Here is a 21,324-nt window from a genome sequence, read left to right as displayed (position 1 = left end):
GGAACATTATTACTCTACTTCCCTACATATAAGTGTTCTATGCAGTATTTCATCCAGCCAGAAAATTTCTGTTTTTTTTAAAAAGAGTTGAATAGAATCCAATTGGAATTCTACTAGAAAGAAATTAATTTCTTCTCATCTGGGATATCAGTGTCTTGACTTCTGTGCATTTACATGCTATTGATACTCTTTGTTTTCTTATGCTAACAGTTCTGTAAGGATGGATTAGAAACTGTTATTTCTTTTGTTTTCAGTATTTCTACATTAGTAATAGATCCAGCACCTAGAAATACCAGTGGAATTCAGTGACCTTCCATCAATAATCCATCTGGAAAAAGGCAATACGATTGAGCTTTCTTACAGTTGAAAGCAATATGAATATTTTCCTAGTAATTAAAATATTTTATTGTCATTTCTTATGTTTTATAACTTCTGGTCACTTTAAAGTTGAACTTAGCTTTCGTAGCAACAAAATAAATTCTGACCTTTATTTTTATTGGTTTGTTTTTTAGCTTGAACTCTGCTTCTTTCATGGTATCTAAGCATTTGCAAATGAGTCATATTTTCCTATATCCTCAGCATAAACATGTGAATGAACACAGTAATGAACTTGAATGAGCACAGCAACGATTTAATGCAGATTGCCTTGCATTTATTCCTTACTTACATGATCATGAAGCTACACTCTCTTATAAGATACCGGTGGATGTGATGATAGTGAGTGGATGAAGGGATGGTTTGGGCTGAGCCACTGAGGAAGAAGAGCAGTGGGTTTATCAGAAATCTGACTGTTGTGGCAAAAACTGTGGAGGAAAATTAGCATTTGGGGGGCAGCTGATACTTCATGGGCTAACTTTTTTATCTACAGTAACTCATGAAGTCTTTAAAGGGATTAATGGAGAGGACTGGAAAGCAGTCATGTGAATCTTGGTGATAAGAAATGGCCAGATGTGGTCCTGATCTGCCTGATGAAAAAGGTTTGTATGAAAGAAACTTGGATCAAAAGAAAATGACTTATGCCCCCTCTACATCCATCGGAGATGGTTCTGTTTCTGGAGATCTTCCACTGTGGCCAAACTGGAAGTAGAGCCCACATGGCATGAAGATGACTGTATATATAATTTCCTTGAAAAAGTAAGCAGCATCTGCCTCAAGCTGTGATGGCCTATAAATATTGATTAACACATCTGTGTAACTGATACCAACATTCCTTTACACTGTAGTAAATATGTCCATTCTGGACAGGATTTGCTCTAATGATCTCTGCTTATAATGAACATTTTTTAGTAATTAAATTCACATTGACAGTACATGTATCATTATTCCGATGTTTAGAAATTCCTGCAGTGCAGTTATCTGGTACTGAAACATAAGTGCCCATTTACTATGCATTTAAATTTAAAGTTAGGAAATATTACAAATATTACACAAAAAAACCCTATTAATAAACTTCTGTGTTACAATATTATGGTTAAGCTATCACTCATGAAATCTCAGGTTGAACTTATTATCCTGTTGATGACAGGATCACATTCTTCATTGAGGTTCAGTGGGTTTACCCAAGGCTGCTTTTTCCAGTGGTTTCTTTCCCTGCCTATCCAAACTTTCTGTGGGTTGAGGAGCTTTTTCTGCTACTCCTGCCTTTCCAGCAGTCTTCTTTGCTGCTTGCTGCTTGCTTTTTGTATCCTTTTCTGTTTCCACAGGGGGTATTTCATTTGGATCAGGTGTCTCTTCTCTAGCAGTAATTTCTTCTACGTGTGGCTTAATAAAATCTGATTTAGGAAAAGTAATAAAATTTCTGAGTAATCCTAAGTAACAATATTTACTGTGCTCAGCAACATTTCTTTCACATTGGTTATGACCTTATCATGTTCTTTTCTTCTTTCCCTGCCCATATAAAGAGATTCAGTATTACACATAGCATTACTACTTCTTATGGAACCAAAACCAAGCCCAAGTCTCTATGTCTCTAATTAAAATTATTTAGAGGTAGATACTGGAACACATTTACAGGTACAGAAATAATTGTTTCCTGCTTAAGTCACGTAATTTACAGGATTGTTTAGAAAAGTCTACCATACCAGTAAGACAAGAGAGGAAGGAAATGCTGTAAAATATTTGTTCTTGCCTTAGGAGCAAAAAGATGGGGGAGAATAAAAGTATTACATATTCTGTCAGAAATTATATAATATGTATACACCCTGTATACAAAGAAAAAATACTTAGGCAAAAATATGTAAAATAAATGTTCTGATACTGTCAGAATTTAAGACTGATTTGGAGTTAAAATGCTCTGTATGAGAGAGATGTAATTGTGAAGAATAAATCATTGTCCAAATAGCAATTCTATAGTTAGAATCTAAAAGAACAGTAAAATAAGATACAATTAATACATGGGAAGGCTGAATCACTAGAGAGCTTTTCATTTTTTACCCTTCCTCTAAATGAGACCAAAATTGGTCACTTATAACTCCAACTTTACCATTCAATATGGACATAAATCTAGGAGAGAATAATTGATTAATCTCAAGTAGCGGCTAAACAGTCAGGGTTTTCTAAAAGACTTAGGCATTTAGGGTCCCTGAATCAGTAAGGCCTTATTTTTTTGTGAAATATCAAATATCTAGCTGCTGAAATGAATCTCACTTTGGAAAATAATACCATCTGTGTATGTATCCATGCTTACAAAGTCTTTCCTCTGCATTGAGAAATTGAGAAGTATTTATTATGACTTAAAAAACTTCCATCAGCCAGGTTAGTCAAGGTGACAGCTTGAAGTGGAAGTAGAAAAAGTGGTTTGAAAATATTGATTTAAGTCTCTTTCACTTAGGCCTAACCTGGTAATTCACACTTTGGATCTGTTGTTGATTAAGAGCATATGTACTGTATGCTTGATTGATTGGGACCTATAAAATATTGATTGACAAAGACAATTAACTCTGTAACAATTTAACAATTTTTTCATTAGGATAGAAGACTCTAACAGTGAAGGCACTCTTACCTTTCTTTCCCCCCTCCTTCTGTTTGTTTGCTGTCATTGCTTTTTTCTTTTTAGATACAGGTTTATTATTTTGATTGTGTCCTTGGACTGTGTCAGTCTGCCCTGACACAGGCATCACAATCACCTGAAGCAAAGCAAGAACAAAACATGCACAAGCGCGACATGTAAATGCATCACAAATTCAGCCTGAAATCACCGTAACTGAGTCCCTGGAAGCAACACCTTTTGAAGGAACTTATTACTCTAACTTTCAGGGACACATGCATCTGCCAAAGCAAAGCAAAATAGAATCCAGCCTGTTACCTGGGAGGTGATTCACTTGTATTCCCTGGCTGTTCTGCCAAAAGGAGGGAGGCGGGAGGACAGATTTTTGGAAATAAAGTAGTAGAAATAAACTGTGTTCAAAATTCAGTGTTATTAAAAATAATACTGAGTAATAAATATCAGTTATTGCAAAGAGCTGGTCATATTCTTGTTTGCATTCTGGAGGATGGAAGAGCTGTGACTGTTATTTATATGTTGTATGTCATGGGACAAAGATGGAGTGACTTGTATATCATCTTTGAATTGGCTTCATGTTCTATTAAGAAAAATTATAACATAATTTTGCATAAGCCCTTTAAACTCAGGAATCTTGCTCTATCTCAAATTACAGATCTTGTCATGATTATATTTTGAAATTTAAAAATTAAGCCTTGTTACTTTGTCTGTTTTACTCAGCAGCTGTGACTAGATAATCTTAACTTGTTTTGGTAACAGATATTTATTGATTAAAGGATATAATTTCACACACATTAAAAATGCAATAATATGATCAATTTTGATGCTTGAGTGTGAAATATTTTATGAGATAAGGCTATGTGAACACATACACTGTTTATGTGAAACACCAAAATCACATTGTTTTTTGCATAATTTCATGTTAAAAATCCCTGTGATGTGAAATCTGTTCTGGAAGAAAAAGAGATTTATACCAGATAAACTCAATATGTTCCTTGAAACTAATGATACTATAAGTGCAGGTATGTGCACTAAAGTTAGGCATGTGCTAACATGTTTTGGTAGTTCATAAAACTGATGCAAATATGGATTATTTGTATAAGATTAGGATAATAATCATTAGCCCTTTATAGAAACTTATTTTAAACAAAAGAAATTGCTAAAATCAGCATTTTCGCCATTGGTAACTGTGTTGAATCTATTTTTACCTGAACCATTAAGAATTCCTTTTTGCTTCCACTTCAACATTAGCTGAGAGTAAACCTCACATTGCAAGGGTATAAGTGAGTGTTAACTGTACAACATTTAGTAGTGGCATCCTCACAGAAATGCACCAAAGTGCCTGGGACTGCAGCACTATTTCTGCAGTCAAAGTAGCTAGAAAAGACAAGAGAGAGTTTGTGAAAGATGCTTAGACTGAAAATATATATGTTAGTTCTTTAGATGTGGATGTGAAGAATTGTGCTGTTGTGAGACTACTAATGAAAACATTTATTGGCATGCAATGGGGCTGGCTACTGCTTCTAATCCTATTCTATACATATGTATATACATACATATGTCCAGCAGGTTCTGTTGCTTTTCCTCAGCTGGCATTGTAAAATAGCAGACGTGGAGTTATTTAATCTATGTTAAGTGCATTCAGAGTTCTGGACAAACTTTTTTCCTCTGAAATATTTTTGTGTAACACTTTTTTGTGTGTGTGTATGTGTGTGTGTTACAGTGAAGATTATTTTTGTACCTCTAAAAGATCTTTATAAAATATATTATTTCTGAATCTCCAGTGTTAAGTTTTCTATCTAACAAAACACTTATATATCACCCTTAAATCACAATTCATACCCAGGTGCATTGAAAAGCATAGGACTACTCCTGTGACAAAATTTGCAAAAATACCTTGTTGACTTAAGGTGTGAAGCAGTGAAGGTCTGGACAGAGAGGTGTCAAGAGATGCCATTGTGGTTTTGTTGCAAAGTGAAGATTAACAGGGATCTAAAGGGAAGCTGGAGATAATTACAGTGGTGAAAGCATTAAGACACTAAGACACTGTGCACAACTACATGAGCTGTGACTAATAAAACAAGACACAGTGAAACAAGCTTGTGATGGAAGGAAAGAAGTGAATTCAGTTTATTTGTGAACATAGAGCAGAGTTCATACACTTTTACAGACACACACACACACATATTATCCTGGCCTCCTAAGCCTTATTTTCATTTATGTTACAGTACTGTTAGCCTGTTTGGGCAGATTAAACAATATTTAGGGCTGTAAATGACACCCATATTAAGGCCTCACTAATTTAACACAGCAATACAAAGGGGCCTTAACACAGACAAAAACCAACACTCATTTCTCCGTGATCTAGCACATTCCATTTATGCTGCTTTACTAAAGCTGGAACAAATCCCAACTGTTGCTCAAACAGGCCCCGATCATTTTGATCTTTCCATCTACCTCATTAATTGCTTCCACTGAAACAATTCCTGACCCTTTCCTTCCAGATGCTCCAGGAAGAGGGTGAAATGGTGGGCGTGTGTTTACAGACAGTATGCACTTGGCCTTGCTTAAAATGCTATAGTTAGTTTCTGTGAAGTTAGCATTAAGAAAACGTTTAGGAAAGGCCTTTTTCCCTGGCATAAATGAGTGTATTAGAAGCAAATGTGAAGTGAATGGAAAAACCCAAGGCTGCCTGCTAAAGCAGAAAGCCATTTACACACATGGATTATATCAGCCTAACATCCAAAATCTCCTCTGTACTTCTGTCTTCTAGACTTAAATTCACGCGTTGGCTTTATCTTACTGCTTTTTCTCTTGCTCAGACTCTCTCTCCTCCTCAGGTATGTACACACTTACAGTGACGTCGCTGGTCTCTGTACCGTACTTGTTCTTCACAACAATGCTGTATTTCCCAGAGTCTTGCGTGGACACAGTAGAAATGGAAAAGCTGACATTTTTTCCAGATTCAAACTTCAGGATGCAATTGGCATCTGATACAAATGATTTTTCATTCTTCAGCCATGAGACCTCTGGGGTGGGATCTCCCCAGACAGTGCAAGAAAGATTAAGTGCCTACAGAAACATACAAAAGAATTATGAGTCAGTAAATATTTGCTGTATTTTTTGATGCCTGACTTTCCAAATATTCCAACTTCCCATTTAGCTTCCTGCTTTTAGTAAAGGGATGCATACCATCATCAGTAATCAATAATTTATGTTGCTCTTCTCTATAATAAAGGAAAAGTAGGAACTCAAGAATGCCATTAAAACCTTTCAATATTTTATGGACCTTCTTCTCTACTCTTATAATCATTAGTAGAGGTTTCTCCATGCATATTTTTTAATATAAAATTAGATATTATCTGCCTTTGTGTGTTAGACCTGAAATGAGATTTTAATGAGCTGTCAGGTGATTTCATTCACATTAAGCTCAACATACACACACACACACACGCACACACACACATATATATATATATATATATATATCCCATAAGTAAAGAAAGTGTGGCTGCTTTTTTTAGATAACTAAGAACAAAGTGGCCCTGGAATATTTTGTTTAATTTGGGATCCTTTTAAACTGTGCCCTGACAGCTTTTCTAACAGACTTGAAGTGTTTTATGCACTTCTGTAAAGCTATTTTTAACTGAAATCAAGACAGGCTTTACTCATTCTTTAGTGTTCATGTAAGTATTTCCCTTTGACTTTAGTACTGTTCCTAAGGACTGAATTCAGTCCCATCAGCCTGTAGGAAGTATCTTCACTGTTAGAGAATCATCATGTTGGAGAGGTCACTGCTAACTTCTTGTACCTTCAGCAGTCTGGTGGGTCTCTTGGGCACACTTTGGACAGGCCTCCTTTTTTTCTTGTCAGCTAATTCATTTTTGGGAGATATTGATACAGGTAAGTGATCCCTTCTTCCAGTCACAGTGCTATGGCAGTCTTCTCAAAAATATTTGCAAAAATTAGTATCACATAGAGACTCAAATGTGAAAAAAGTTCACATGACAATTCAGTGGTACATAGGCCTTTCTCTGGAACTTTATTTAGGAAGGAATTTATTTATATGTATGCCATTTAAAGGAGAATCTAACTGGACTGGAAATTTAAGAACTTCTACTGCAAAGAGAAAGGTCTTCAGCGCTTCATTGGGAATGGACTAAGTGATATATTTACCACTTAGTAGACAATATTTCACTTGACCGGAATCAAGTATCTCTTCCAACCTTCCCTCCAACTCACTGCTTCCTATCCAGTAGTGTGATAGTGGATTATGGGACAGAAGAGAGATGCCTGAAAGGTTGTTGAAATGAATGGACAGAAAAATTGACACCTCTATAAAAGTAAGAGGCATTGATATCGCTGATAACAAAATAAAAATCCCCATGTGCCCAACCTGAGGGCCAAAATGAGAGCAAAAGGGAAGGAGAAGTCTTTCTTCTATTAGCAACATGCAATTCTTGGTACCGAAGGAGGGCAGATTCCAAGTGAGAGGTGGTTACAGCATGGTGGAAATAGCATCTATCTGATTTCCTGCAGCACCTACAGCTGGTGACCACGTGGGGCTGTTGGCTCCTTTCTCTCATAGCCCACTGGTGTGAATGTGATTTCAATTGGCATATCAGTCCATCTTTTTGAAAAACAAGTGGGAAATGAGGTTTTGTGTTTCCCCCTCTTCTTTATCACTCTGGATACAAACATGTCCTCAGCCTTAGCCAGGCAATGCATATAGGGCCCTTCAGGTGCTCAGCATTTTATTATTGTCTTGTGATTCTCAGGGAAGCAAGAAGTCAGTAGCAAGTGTCTCCAGCTTCCACTCCACCACAGTGCTAATGAGCTGATGTCCATGTCCACACAGCTCCATTAGAGGCATCATTCAAAGCTGGGGTGTTTGAAGTACTGTCATATTCCATAATTCAAAGAGTTTCAAGCAGCAGTGATGAATCTTTTCTTCTTCTAAATAATTCCTTAAAATAGCTATATTTTCCTTAACCTTGCATCACTAGCTCCTGTTTGATATGAGTGATTCTCTTGATGTTCCCAACTCTTTCTATTTACTTTCCAGCTACTAATGTGCAGAGATGTGTCTTATAATTTGCTATGTAGATGGTGAGAACCTGTTTTTCTGGAAGGTAATTCCATAGCCAAGGCGAAATGATTGTTCACTGTGACTGCATCTGTTTCAGATTTCCGTTCTTTGGGCGAGAGATTGTCTTTGCTCATTTATTACTCACCGAAGCCCTTGATTATAATACTGTGTTCAACCTGATATCATTATGGTAAAAAAGTGTGCCTTGTACTCCTGGGCCCAGGGCATTGAGGCATGTCCACTTGAAGCAACCAGCAGCTGCAAGTTCAGACCCTTTGTGCCCCTCACTACCTCTTCTGCCTTTTACTGCAGATTATCATGAGTAGGGCAGTAGAGGTGGCAGAGAGACATGTGTCATTGTATTTCAAATATTGCCACTCTTCTTTCATATTAGCATAGAGTCCCAGTCGTGGATGGTTTGGGGAGTGGATTGAAGCAGCTCAGTTAAGGAAATCTGCTCCCTTCTTCCAGCCTATCTGTGAGGATCTACACCCCTGGCAGAAGGGTAGAATAGTGAGTTGGTGGGAAGAAGGATGTTACATGTTGCTTCTGTGTCCGAAAGTGCCTGTCAGAATCCTAAGCCTCTTCACTCATTTACAGGCCCTCATTAAAACAGCACTTAGGTTAAGATGGCTGGCTGGATACAAAACTTATGCTGGCATGCTCTGTCAGGTCAGATTCCTCCCTAATGGGAACTGACACTTAGCCTTTTCCAATTATACCACACTGCTGAGGAGCATTTATGTCTATCAGTGGAAGCCTCTTAGGCCATCTGGAACGCTATTTGATTAACACTCAGTAAACACTGGTTCATTCCTTCTCAGCTATACCCTCCAGCTCACATGTAAAAAGCTAATAAATGGCATCACAGTCACAATGTTAAGTTTAAATTTGAGATATGCCCGTGCTTGAAAGTTCAGTCTCAGGATACCAATCTGTTCTTATAAGTCTGTGGTAATAGTGGCACGAGAATTCACAATCAAAGCTTGCCGGACCTCTGCTACCTCATTTGCTATTTTACAAAATCCTCAATGATTGTGCAATTTGCATGAGTTACACAACAGAGAATTGCATTCTTCTCTCTCCAGCATATATGCAAACAACAGACAGATGAGCCAACACCACCCAAACCAGCTTTGTTTTCCCTGATCACTCTGTCCTACTCAGAACAATCCTCTACTGAATCAAGAAACATAAGGTCAAGGATATTGGTCTCAAGTTCTGAGTGTATTTCAGCCGTGTATTCAAGCATTATGAATGTCCTTGCTGTCAAGGACAACATGTGTCTGGGTAAGATTTTTGCAACTAATTTTTACAAACTTGTTTTATAAACACTGCACATTCTGTGTTAGTGAACTCATACACAATTTAATATCAACTTTCTTTTGTCTGAAAGATTAAAACTGGTAAAAGTTTACATCCAAGTTTACACCCTGCCAAAGCATCTCGCCTCCAAGCACTGATTAGCTGAGAATCTGCTAATTCATTCTGTTCCTTTGTGTCTTCTATCTATAGTTACAATGTTCACGAGTGCTTCTTACTTTACAGCATTTCTCAAACTGCTAAAGCTCTTAAAGAATTTTATTTTGTAATGTTAACATACTTGATTTTCCCAGAACTGCTGCAGTCTATCTTGTTTGCTATATCTCACATTGTTAAGCTTTTCAGAATAAGATTTTAGATTCTTAACACTTCTGCTGAGCTTATAATCAAATTCTTTTAACCCAGCTGACCTACTGACAGATAAAGCCAGAAATACCAGGGTGCTGCCTTACTATAGTTGTCACATTACAGGTTTTCAGTGACATTCACATGCCCTATTTCACTGCTTGAACATACTGTGAAGAGGAACTGGCTTGTGGCAGAGCAGCAGGAAGTGAAGAGCAGGCACTTCTTGGTCTCAGTGCTATTAAACAGCAAGCTGTAGAAGCAGTGTGCTGGCAAAAAGTTGTGAGACTCAGAACTCAGTTTCTGGGTCATCTGTTCTGTGCTCAAGCATCAGTGTTCCTCTGGGAGTGCCTTACCATAATCTTTCAGCTAAACTCTCCTAATATAATCCAGTATAGCACCAGTGACTTATTTTGACTTCCATCTCCTTTACCCCGAGGAAATAGAGAATTTTTTTCTCCTATTGACTGGAGGCTGGAAGAGAATTGAGTTATTGTGGTTTACTACTTTTACACCGTTTAAGAGCCAGCCACTACAGGTGTGATTACCATGTCACATTGCAAAGAAGTTAACTGCAGAAGGCATAGAATGACTGGCTCCCATGTGAAAAAAGAGCTAAACTTTCCTGATGCTCTGTTACAAGGAAAATAAATCTAACTGTGAAACCTGTGCATGAATTTTTAAAGAGCTGGTTATATAAGGAGTTTTAGTCCCAACTCACATTGTCATCTCACTTTTATCTAACTCTTAAGAAAAGACACTGCCCTGAATACATAAACCCATCTGTGCAAGTCCATTGAATTATGTACAGAAGGTAGGGGATGAATAAATAATGTAGCAGATTTAAAAGATGGCATCTTCAAAAAAAAAAAAAAAAAAAAAAGGTGACTGTGTGACTGTTTTCCCATCATTGAAAGGCATTCAAGCTGTTGGGATGTTGTGTAAAGCTTCAGTTAATTTACTGTACCTTGCCCTCCTGGATGGTGACAACATCGGGCAAACCTCCAAGTACTCGTGCACGATCTGAAAATAAAGAAGATTAATTTTTTTTAGTGTCTCAAAATCAACTGTGTGCTGGATTCTGTTTCTCTTCTAGCTCTTTCCTTTTGTCTTATTTATGTACAACTTGTCTCTGATATCTGAGCTAGCAGAGAACTAGTCAGCAATTTTAGCACACCATTTGGACTTTAAAATATGTTGAATTCACAGCAGAAGATGTGTTAATAGTTGGTGTCAATCACTTATAGAGAGGAATTAAAGTACACGTGCAGCGTCCTGCAGACTTTGACATCAATTCGGTTTTAATTCTGAGTGCACAAAAAGGATTTACATTTTTGAGATCTGATACTCAAAATTTTTACTGCAGTAAACTAAAAACACTGGGTGTCCAAAGGAAAATGAATGACACCTGGTAAAATGCTGGAGATTGGCTTTTAATTTAGATACAAAGACGTCAGTCTCAGTGGCAACAATGAAGTTCCATCACTTGTGTGAATCTGTGTGCAAATGAGACTGATACCCGATTGATGTAGTTTTAAACTCGAGAGTCCCATAGAAATCCTAGGCAAATACAAACAAGCCAGTCGCATGCAGGCTTTAGGGCCCTTATCCTGGAATACGGATTTGGTTCGTTACAGGTCTGGGTGGAGCCTGGCAGAGGAAGGAAATGACTGTACAGAATGTTCCCCTCTGCTTTGCTCTGTAAAAGATGTGCTCTGGAGCAGGGAGATAACAGCCTTAGGAGCCCAGGAAAGGGCTGTGTTGTCACAGTTGGCATGACAGCTCCTCAGGGATAGTCCGGGTCAGAAATTAAAGGTCAGGGCAATCGCCGACCCCTCTGCGCTGTCTCAGCCAGGACTTGTGGGGGTTCCTGTTCGTATCCAAGCCCTGCTCTATCTCTCTATGCATTTTTCTCAAATAACTTTTCAAATGCCAGTCCTGCCCTCATTTTTACGCAGGTCTGAAAGTCATTTGAAATGAATTTGAACAGTTCATTTTTCCATGGCTTCTTCTGTAAGTAGGGAGGATAAAGAGTTTAATAATTCAAGTTGAAGTCTAATAACTTACTCCTCAAGTACTTAATACATACTTCTGCTTTAGTTGCTCTGCTGTAATTGACATACAGGCAAAAGTGTGAGGAGATTCTAAGCAATTAAAAAGCTACTGTTGCTTTCTTACCCATTTCTGTAAGTAATGCAGAGCCATTTGACATTTTAGAGCATTCAAAACTAGCCAAATTATTTTCTCAATCCTTGAAAACAAAGAGACTTTTGTGCAAAGAACATTAATGAGGGATCCCAGCAATAAAGTTTATTTTTAGAGAAGGCTAATACTGAGAACAGGAGCTTAGATAAGAAAAATCAACCTAACCCATAAGGATAATAAGATTAGCTGCAAAGTGGACCAGTGTTAAATCAACCAAGGGTCATTTCTCCTAGGTGTGAGGACAAATTTGGTTTAGGATGAGCACATGCATATAAACATGCCCACATGCCCTCTCTTTCCCAACACACAACCTTCCTGGAGAGGAAGAAAAGCTTAATAAACAGTTTCTTGTAACCATTGTCAAAGAAGGCCTACTTACTTTTCTCTGCAATCGCAGCTTGCCTGGAGTTGAAAATAAAAAAGGGAAAGTCCAATTTCAGTTAAGGTTTACTTAGAGTCATTGAGAAATAGATTATCTTTTAAACTGCTTTTAATCCATTAAGGAAAAGCTCTCTCATTGCTTGGCAAAACAGCTTTTTCTTTGCTACCTGACTGTTATATAAGAGTTGCACCGCAGAAGTCACATGCAAAACTCCTACGGGCTTCTGTATGACTAGGACTGTTTCATAAGATATAGTTATCTCCAGCACAAAACAAATAAATACTGTTATTATTTTATGCCTGCCATTTCTGTATTTAGATGGCATAATACTTACTTTAGTCTCTCAAACTCAGCAAAGGCTTCATCAAAGGCTTTGGAAAGAAGAAAAAAGTATGTTTAGAGATAAAACACCACACAAGTTTAAATTTAAAGTGAATAAATAAATTTAAAATGTAGATGTAATACATTTAAAATGTAAAATTTAAAATGCATGCATGTGTACTGTACAAACACAAAAATGCTGAATGGTTTGACTGATAAAGGCCATCTGGTATATGGCAGCTGTTATATATACACATAAAGGCATAAACACACTTTTTTCTTCCAGATGTCAGGCTTTAAGACAGAGGACAAGAAAGTAGTAGGCTGAAGTAATTTCACAAAAAAGTGGAAGAAATCCACAATGCATCACCTAAATGAGGGATTATGGCAGTGACCTTCCAAACTTTTTATATTATACATCTCTATATAAAATGATCTGAGCATTTTCTCCCTGTATGTATATATATTTATAGATTATGTAGATGTATACAAGTGAAGTTCTTGTATATTCTTCCTGCCACCCCAGTGAAGCACAATGGGTCATCTTGCACACACCCACTTCAGAGACCACTGGTTTATGGAATACAAGAGATATGATTTTCCAAGGATTGTTCACATCTACTTGAAGCATCACAGTGATGGCTACAAGCAAAGTGAACAACAAATTGTTGTCTCCTTTGTAAATTCAGGCTAAGCTGCCATCATGGGGGAGGTCAACCTCTCCTGTTTTGAAAGGGAAGAAGAAATATCTTTCCCTAGAAAGTGGAGATAAAGTACCAAAGCAGCAGCATGGAGACTATTACAATGTTATCACCCTTACACAGAGCTTGCGAACAAAAAGTGAAGCTTTAGGGATGAGAAGAGCAGGGAATGGAAAGAGCAGTTTGGAAGGAGTTAATCTGTTCTCTAGGATCTGAGAAGTCTCTCAAAGTAAAAGCTTCCAACAGTTAATGCAAATTGTTCCCCTCGTCCTTCCTCATGTTGATGAGAGGTCTTGGCATCTCTGAAGAATAAGGAGTTTTATTGCACCCATCAAAGAAATATGGTAGGAGAGTATCAGAACAAACTCATCCCTCCCTTCCTCCTTCAAATATTCCTTGGAAGAGAGACACACAGAAGGAAGAGAGACACACAGTGCTACAACTCACATTCAAAACTGCCAATCAATGTCAGCAACACAAGGGGTTTTGTAAAATAGCTCAGAAACTGGGCTGGCATCTTAGTAGGCAGACTGTAGATGGGTATTTAGAATAGGAAAAAGATGTTTGTATTTTATTACTTGAGAGCACAGGCTGGGGAAAACAAATGACATGGTTTGGGGATAACAAATCACAGAATCACAGGGTAAACTGGGTTGGAAGGAACCCACAAAGATCATCAAATTCAGCTCTTGATCCTGCACAGTGCCATCCCCAAGAGTTACATTGTGTGCCAGAGAGTATTGTCCAAAAATGCTTCTTAACTCTGTCAGGCTTGTTGGCACAGTCCCTACAAAGAATGCCAGACTGGTGGGTGCACACACAGACCCCAAAGGGTGACAGGTCTGTGGCAGGATCCTGTTGTGGATGCTCCCATGCTGCCACAGCACACTGCCCACACAGTGATGATGTTAGCAGAGGGAATGGCTTACCTTGTCCAGAAAGATCCACTGTCTTTTTGTGTGTTGTGTTGCCATCAAAGAGTTCCATTATGTATCTGCCTTTGTCCTGTGGAGTTGGCTCATTGATCTGCAACCAGATCTGCTCCCCAGTGACACCAGTCTTCATCCGGTCTGTGAACTTAATCTGGGTATCGCTGAAAAGTACAAAACAATGCTACCTTTTGGTTTTACTGGAGTATAAAAAGGGTTTGCTCATGTTGAGTCTCTGAGAACATCTGGAGTTAATAAATTATTTCCAAGATGCTATGGTATGACACCATATTCTGAAACCTTTGAAGTCAAACTCTTGCTGGAGTTGTGAGCCAGCTGGGCAGAATTGGTGTAACAGCCTTTCCCTGTTCAAGATCCAGCTATCATCAGAAAATGCAGAAAAATAATGCATCTCAGTCTGTGACCTGAGCCATAGAAAAGTTGTACAAGATCTGAAAAGCCAGATCTCTGAGGGATAGCCCAGGCATCCATATAATTACTCTTCTCTTTTTAACATATTTACTGTTGTCTTTTTAGCATAGGTTTATTTCTGGTTGGGCAAAACAAAACTATATGGGGCTGTATCTACAAAAAAACCCCCACTTTTGTCAAAAATGGTGTTTGCCCAGTTGGAATGATTTCTGATGCTCTGCTATGTTTGGAATTTAAACACACTCTGACATAAGCATATCTTCTTTCATTAAAAAAACAGAAAACAAAACAAAAAAAACCAAAAACCCAACACCCCCCTCCCTCACCCCCCAAAATCAATTTCTTAGCTTCCTAGCTAAGCAGTTAATTTCCCTGGATAAAGCAAAAGATATTTGTCAAATAAGCTGCTCATTTTCTTGTTATCTTTAAACTGATAACTTTGAATGCACTGGAGAGAAAAAATAATTTTTTTCTAGATTAATTTTACATGATTCAAGATGAAACAAGTTTCTAAAAATGAAATGGAGAAAAGAAAGAGAGAGGGAAGAAAACCCCCCCAGAATGCTTCATATTCTCTTGCACTTATTTGAAATACTTGGGACTTTGGATGATACCAGGTGAAAAGGAGTGCCAAGAAACAAGAGGGCCTCAAATGTCTTTCATTTCATTTCTCTGACAGAATGCTGGTTAACATCAGTGTCAATAATTACAGCAAGCCTGGTACAGCACATCCTGGGTATTCTGTGCCTCATTTACAAGAGTGTTATTGAGAGATCAGCAATTCAGGTTCCATCATACAGACTAACTACTACCATGTCCACAGGAAGTGAAACAGCAAGAACAGTAATAATGGATTTGAAGTGATCTAAGTTGTTTACTTCTCTTGTTAGCTTCTCTGGGTTTTCCAGTGCAAGCTATTTGTGCTGGCTGATAACTCAAAGGTGTCTCATAGATTTGGATGTGCTACTGCCATTAATTTTATGGAGAGCTGGGCATTCAAATTATTTTTTAAAATCTCAGTTCTTCTGTCTGTCTTGGTTACATTTGTAGTGCTTGCAGGAGGGGTTGTCTGGATTTTACTGCCCCAAACACATGCTGGAATTTGCTTTGCCTCCTAAAAATGAAGCCATGCATTAAGAGGATATGCCTGCTTGTCCCAGTTCCACTGAAATGTGGCTTCTAGACATGCAGATCTCCCGGGCAGGTATCTGTGAAGTACCTCCAGGTGCTGGCCTCTTTTGAAGCTTGACAGTCACTTGGGTTTTATTTGCATCACTCCTTAAAACTGAGTCAGGGAAAGATGCAGCTCCCACTGGGGAGGTGGGAAGTGCTCTGAAGCAGCAGGATCCTGCTGGCATCCTGTGGCATGGGACTGTCTTTCATGAGAGAAACAACAGGAGGCCTGGAACCACCACACCTGACTCTCATACTGATTTCCTGTGAAAGTAATTGACTGAAAAAAGCTCGTATGATATAAGGACTCATGAGAGTGGAGGGAAAACCTGGGCCTCATCTCTCTTCAGGTTGATTCTGAATCTATGAAACCAAAATTGCACTGGGTTTTGCAAAGCTCTCGTGTACTTACTTGTGCACCCAGCCTACTCTCAAATCTTCTACATAATAAGTAACATAGGAGTACAGTCTGATACCCTCAGCTGTGCTCTGGATTTTCAGGTCTGTTGCAGATAAAGCTGAAAGAAGAGCACATGGTTTTATGCAGCCATACAGCCATTCATTGAGTGCCACAATGAGTCATTCTTTCAAAAAAATAATTAAGTGCTTACCAATCTTTCTGCATACTTCATTCATCAGATCTGCAAAGGCTGTGGAAATAAAATCCAGAGACTAAGACTCTGTGTCTGCAGTCCAAGCACAGTCAACAACAGGACAAGTATTTTAGAAAATATTTTAGAAAATATTCTCCCCAGAAGGTCTGAAAAACCAGTCTTTGAAAAAGCTACCTTTTCAAGCATATTAGAAATCTGAGTAATGCAGAAATGTGGCCTGTTATTTTACAGTTTCCAGACCTTATTTAAGTGCAGTCTTGATGAATACTGCTGCAGCTTAACAAGAGGATTTTTTTTGTAAATGACAGTTAACAAGAGGATTTTTTTTTTTTTGTAAATGACACTGTTCAGCTGGAATGCTAGCCCATTTATATACATTCTAATGGATAGGAGTGGAATGTTAAGAACATAGTAATCACAGTAAGTGGAGAGGCCTCTAAGTAATTGACAAAATATACTAAAAATATTTTTAAATTATCTGGTTCTGCAATGTTTTTTCTATACTTGTAAGCTTTGATGGCCCCCTGAGGAAATCTCTTATCATTTTGCTTAGTGGTAATCACTGTATGCTCCCAAGATTATACAGAATCCAGATGCAATAAGTGGTATTCAAATGTTATTTGAACTGAAAAATCTCAGTTTTTCTAATCAGATAATGTTGTATACATGAGGAACAAAGCCACAAGAAGACAACATGTGGAGATACCTGTATTACCCCAAACCCACTTCAGTCCTGGTATCTGACCACAGCCAGACTCTGACCTGTATCCTTGAGCTTTAGCTCACTGGAGTCCTTTCCTCTGTCGTCCTTCAGTATGACTTCATATGTGCCAGCATCTTTCTTAGAAAACTGCAATATTGTAATGATAAAACCAGTTTTCAGAACAGGTACTGTAGAAAAATCTAGATTTTACTTGTGAACCCAGCTGATATCCCGTCCCTGTCCCCAGGCAGGTACCTGATGCCTGAGGCTGCCCCTGTGCCCCCTAGCTGCCCCACCCCTGGCTGGGGTGGTGGGATGGGCTTTGGCAGGAGGTCCTGGTATGCAGGGGACCCTGTCCTACCCCAAATCTGCTGTAAGGCTGGGTATGAACCCGACACCTCTGGTGATCCCTGAGTGACAAGCACTTTCCAAATGCTATTCAGAATGGAAATGTTGTCTCAATCTGTTGCTAAATTGACATGCAAAGGAAGTGACAAGCTTATTATCTCTTCTGTCATCATTTCCTGAAAATCTGAACAAGCAGTTACAGACAGACATTTGCTTTAGTGAAAACACAGACGCCTTGTGAGCGTTTCCATTTTTAAAACTCACTTCCTTTTTCAATTGTTCTGCTGGAGTACCAGATTAGATCATATAACTCATCTGAACACTAATTTCAACTGAAGGCTAATGAAAACAGTCACTCACCTCTGAAATCAGCAGAGTACACACGCCATCCTTAAAGTCGTGTTCTTCATCTACCATTATCTCCCTGTCATCTTTGTACCACACAATATGTGTTTCTTTCTTAATATTAGCCACCTAAAATGGATGAAAACCACATTGCAATTATTCACTTCATTTGAGCAGGGGAGCTCGGTGTTTTAATTTGGGTTAGCTTGTTCCAGGGGTTAGCATGTTCAAGTCTCTCACAGAAGAACAGCAAGCTTTACAACCTGTAACTGCAGTGAGTTACTGCAGGCCTCCGTTTTAAAATGAGGGAGGCAAGAGGGAAAACAGCAGGGATGCAAACAGAGAGAAAAGGAGACAAAGGAATGAGTTGGTCCTGCCCATGGAATTTCTACATGCACAAACAGGCCAAGAATGAATTAGTCCCTGAATTTACAAAGACTTGTCATTCCTTTTCAGGTGCCTTTCTCTGAGTGGGTGGCTGATAGACCTGAAGAAAGAAATTCAAGCTATTTTCCAACATATTTTATTACATGGAATGAGTTGCTGCCTCAGCAGGATTAACCTTCAGAGGCTCTGTCACTGTCCAACATGCAGCTGGGAGTGCAAAAGCAAAGGGCATGTCTTTAGTCCCTTTCCAACCATCTAGGTAGTGGTAGGCCAGTGTGGTGTACTCTGAATATTGTACTCAGGGTTTTCATTGCCCCTTACCTTACATTTCAACATCACATTACACTCATCAGTAACTTCCCATCCCAGTTTATCCACAAAATGAGGACCTGTTAGAAATTACAAGTATATTTTTAAAGGTCACATCAATGGTATTCATGATGCAAAATGAAAGACAGATGTGTTTTACTTGACAAGAATACTGTTCTATTTTAATGTGGTTTTATTTTTCCTATTTCTGCTTCAGAAGTAACCATGTAACATAACAAAACCCATGTATTTCAAATTAACATATATAACTATAGACAAACTCTTAACAGACACATATGTGATAGTTATAAGTATTCATATTATCACCTTGTTTCCTGTGCCACTCTTTTCTCTGGAAATCTGCTTCATCCTGTAGCTTCTTGAATACTAGGAATTAAAACCAGTAAGAAATACAAGGTTAAACTTATGTGCCATTGGTACAATGCTGCATGCCACTGTAACAGTTGGGTCTAACTCTATCCCTTGGATGTCACTGAGAAGCAGGCCATAGGATCAGGTTTTCACTGGACATTCCCAGTGTCAGAAGCTGATTACAGCTAACTCAACTTTCCTAGCTGCTTGCAGTCAGCAGGAGTTTTATGTGTCCTGCCTGATGATGTGCAGCCCCCAGTCATGCAGCTCCTGGTAGGAAGGCAAATGGAGGCAGCAGAGTCAGCAGCTGCTTGAGCTCTAACAGGTGCAGCTACTTGTTCCCAGCTGAATGGGCTTTTTATATGGGAAATTTTCATTTCACCCATAGGAAAGCAAATCATGACATGCTGCAGTATTTCACATTTCTGTAACAATTCCCCTTCCTCCCATCACTTTAAGAATTTCAGTTCACACACATGCCCTGTCCTGTTGGAGGCAGGCAAAACTGTGACATAAAAAAACTGGAACGTCTATTGGTGTTGAAAACAGTGAAAAGCCAGCCCACTGCATAATACAGATTAGCCTACCATCACCAATGAGGACAAGACTAGATTGATTGGTTGCTTTTCCATCCTGCAGCTGGAACGTGTAAGTGCCTTCATCCTTTTCCTCAAGTTTATCCATAATCATTTCAACAAGGCCGGTATTGTGGTCCACCTTCATTTTATATTTCTGTGGGAGTGGAAAGTAAAGCAACAATTAATACATGTCAGAGACAGAAAATATTTGTGAAGTGTTATAATGATCTCTTTAGGAGAATTATTTTTTTGGATTCCCACTTCTTCAGGTTCCCATTTGTTCATATCCCTATCCTATTCTAGACTCACTATCTCTACCTCCAGCTCCAAATGTACAACCAAATAGATAAATAAATCTGTTTATTTCCTAATGCTGTACAACCACATCATGCCTGTTGCACAGTGAGTACTATGCTCTTTTTCATTAGAAAGGTTTAGATTAACCTGTTCAGAATAATGTTTCCTTTGGAGGTGATTATACTGTACAAGGTCATGTCTAGAATGCCCCATCTCTGCCTTCTATCTGATATTGGTGTTGCAACAAAATCATGCCAAGTCCCGTCTTTGGGGTGTTAACAAGTTCTGCAGCTGGAAACAACCACTTGGGAATTTTTCTGTGATGTAATAAATTCCTTCAAACCACAAAGAGAGATGAGAACAAGGGTATTCCAGGGCTATAGATGAAGGAGGTAGGAGGAGTCTGAGCAGTTGCAGTGATTCCTTGAAACCACAGATAATAGAACACGTGGTATTCACAAAATTCAGGAAGGCATATAACTTCCCTTTATAAAAAGCATCCAGTAGAATTCATCTGGACCTCAGAACTATGGATAAAATCTTTCTAATAATGCTTTCCATGACATATTCTATTTCTCATGAAAATTCATCAGAGTGGAACACTAGTTGGAAGCATACTGAAGATAGAGACACTAATCCTCATTGATACTCATGAAAATGCAAACATGTAAGCAGTGAAAAGCCTTACCTCTCCATTGAAAATCTCCTTATCATTAAATACAAAATTGGCCTTTGCATTGCCAGACAGTTTTTCAGCTTGCAGCCAGAATCTCACTTCTCCTTTTTCCAAGATTTCCACAGCCAACTCAGATATAAGTGGGACAGCTACAAAGAAGAAAGAAAGGAATGATGCCTATTTTGCCTGTGCCCTAACAACTATTGTCTGCAACAACAAGAAAGCCACTTAATCCTTCCATACTCGAATACTGTATGCAAGGTAACTAGCTCATAACAGCTCTTCACACAGACAGAATGACTCTCCACCCACATATACATAGAATGACAGATGAGATTTAGTCCTTTGATCCTTCAATCACAAGGCCAAACTAAAAGTGTTCAAGGTTTGAGTTATGCTCCATTCTAAAACAAGGCTATTTCAAATGCAAGCTGCAAGTATCTGTACAGCATTATGTGAGTCTGTATGCTGCAGACCCATGTTTAATTAGTTGTCTAATAATATTACTGTAAGACAGTGAACTGACTCAGAGGGGAAAAAACAAAACAAATCACAAAAGATCTCCAAGCACAAAGCCAGATCAGAAAGTCAGCTGCTGAGCTGTAGGTTGGGAGATTTTTGAAAACCCTCTGATCCTCTTCTGAGTGGAACCCCCATCTCCAGAATTCACCAAATATTCCAACACATCCTGTCTCCCCTGTACATTTTGTTTTCTTACAAGAAACCGAAACTCCCACATATAAACCAATTCAGTGTGTCAACAGGGGAAAAAATATGCAAAAGTCACATACTAT

General features: G+C 38.5%; 1 protein-coding gene across 2 annotated transcripts in view; it reads right to left on the bottom strand.

Annotated features, from left to right (window-relative positions):
* Positions 1–257: 257 nt before the first annotated feature.
* Positions 258–21,324, bottom strand: part of MYOM1 (myomesin 1) — a 73,646-nt gene continuing 52,579 nt past the window's right edge. The window contains exons 26-40 of one of the 2 annotated variants that reach the window (XM_077784125.2): positions 20,543–20,679; positions 19,567–19,711; positions 18,935–18,994; positions 18,620–18,687; positions 17,927–18,040; positions 17,278–17,365; positions 16,513–16,551; positions 16,314–16,419; positions 14,297–14,460; positions 12,680–12,716; positions 12,343–12,365; positions 10,726–10,781; positions 5,858–6,073; positions 3,002–3,125; positions 258–1,772 (exon numbers count right to left, since the gene is read on the bottom strand). In XM_077784125.2, coding sequence (XP_077640251.1) covers positions 1,537–1,772; positions 3,002–3,125; positions 5,858–6,073; positions 10,726–10,781; positions 12,343–12,365; positions 12,680–12,716; positions 14,297–14,460; positions 16,314–16,419; positions 16,513–16,551; positions 17,278–17,365; positions 17,927–18,040; positions 18,620–18,687; positions 18,935–18,994; positions 19,567–19,711; positions 20,543–20,679 — 1,613 coding nt within the window. In that variant the 3' untranslated portion in view covers positions 258–1,536. Of the gene's footprint in view, positions 1,773–3,001; positions 3,126–5,101; positions 6,074–10,725; positions 10,782–12,342; positions 12,366–12,679; positions 12,717–14,296; positions 14,461–16,313; positions 16,420–16,512; positions 16,552–17,277; positions 17,366–17,926; positions 18,041–18,619; positions 18,688–18,934; positions 18,995–19,566; positions 19,712–20,542; positions 20,680–21,324 lie in introns of those variants that run through there. The other variant, XM_021551514.4, reaches the window with a different exon arrangement.

This window comes from Lonchura striata, chromosome 2, assembly GCF_050655825.1.
Source record: "Lonchura striata isolate lonStrDom1 chromosome 2, ASM5065582v1, whole genome shotgun sequence".
Classification (NCBI taxonomy): Eukaryota; Metazoa; Chordata; class Aves; order Passeriformes; family Estrildidae; genus Lonchura; species Lonchura striata.
Note: the sequence above shows the minus strand (reverse complement) of the source record. Positions and strands in the feature narration are given on the sequence as shown.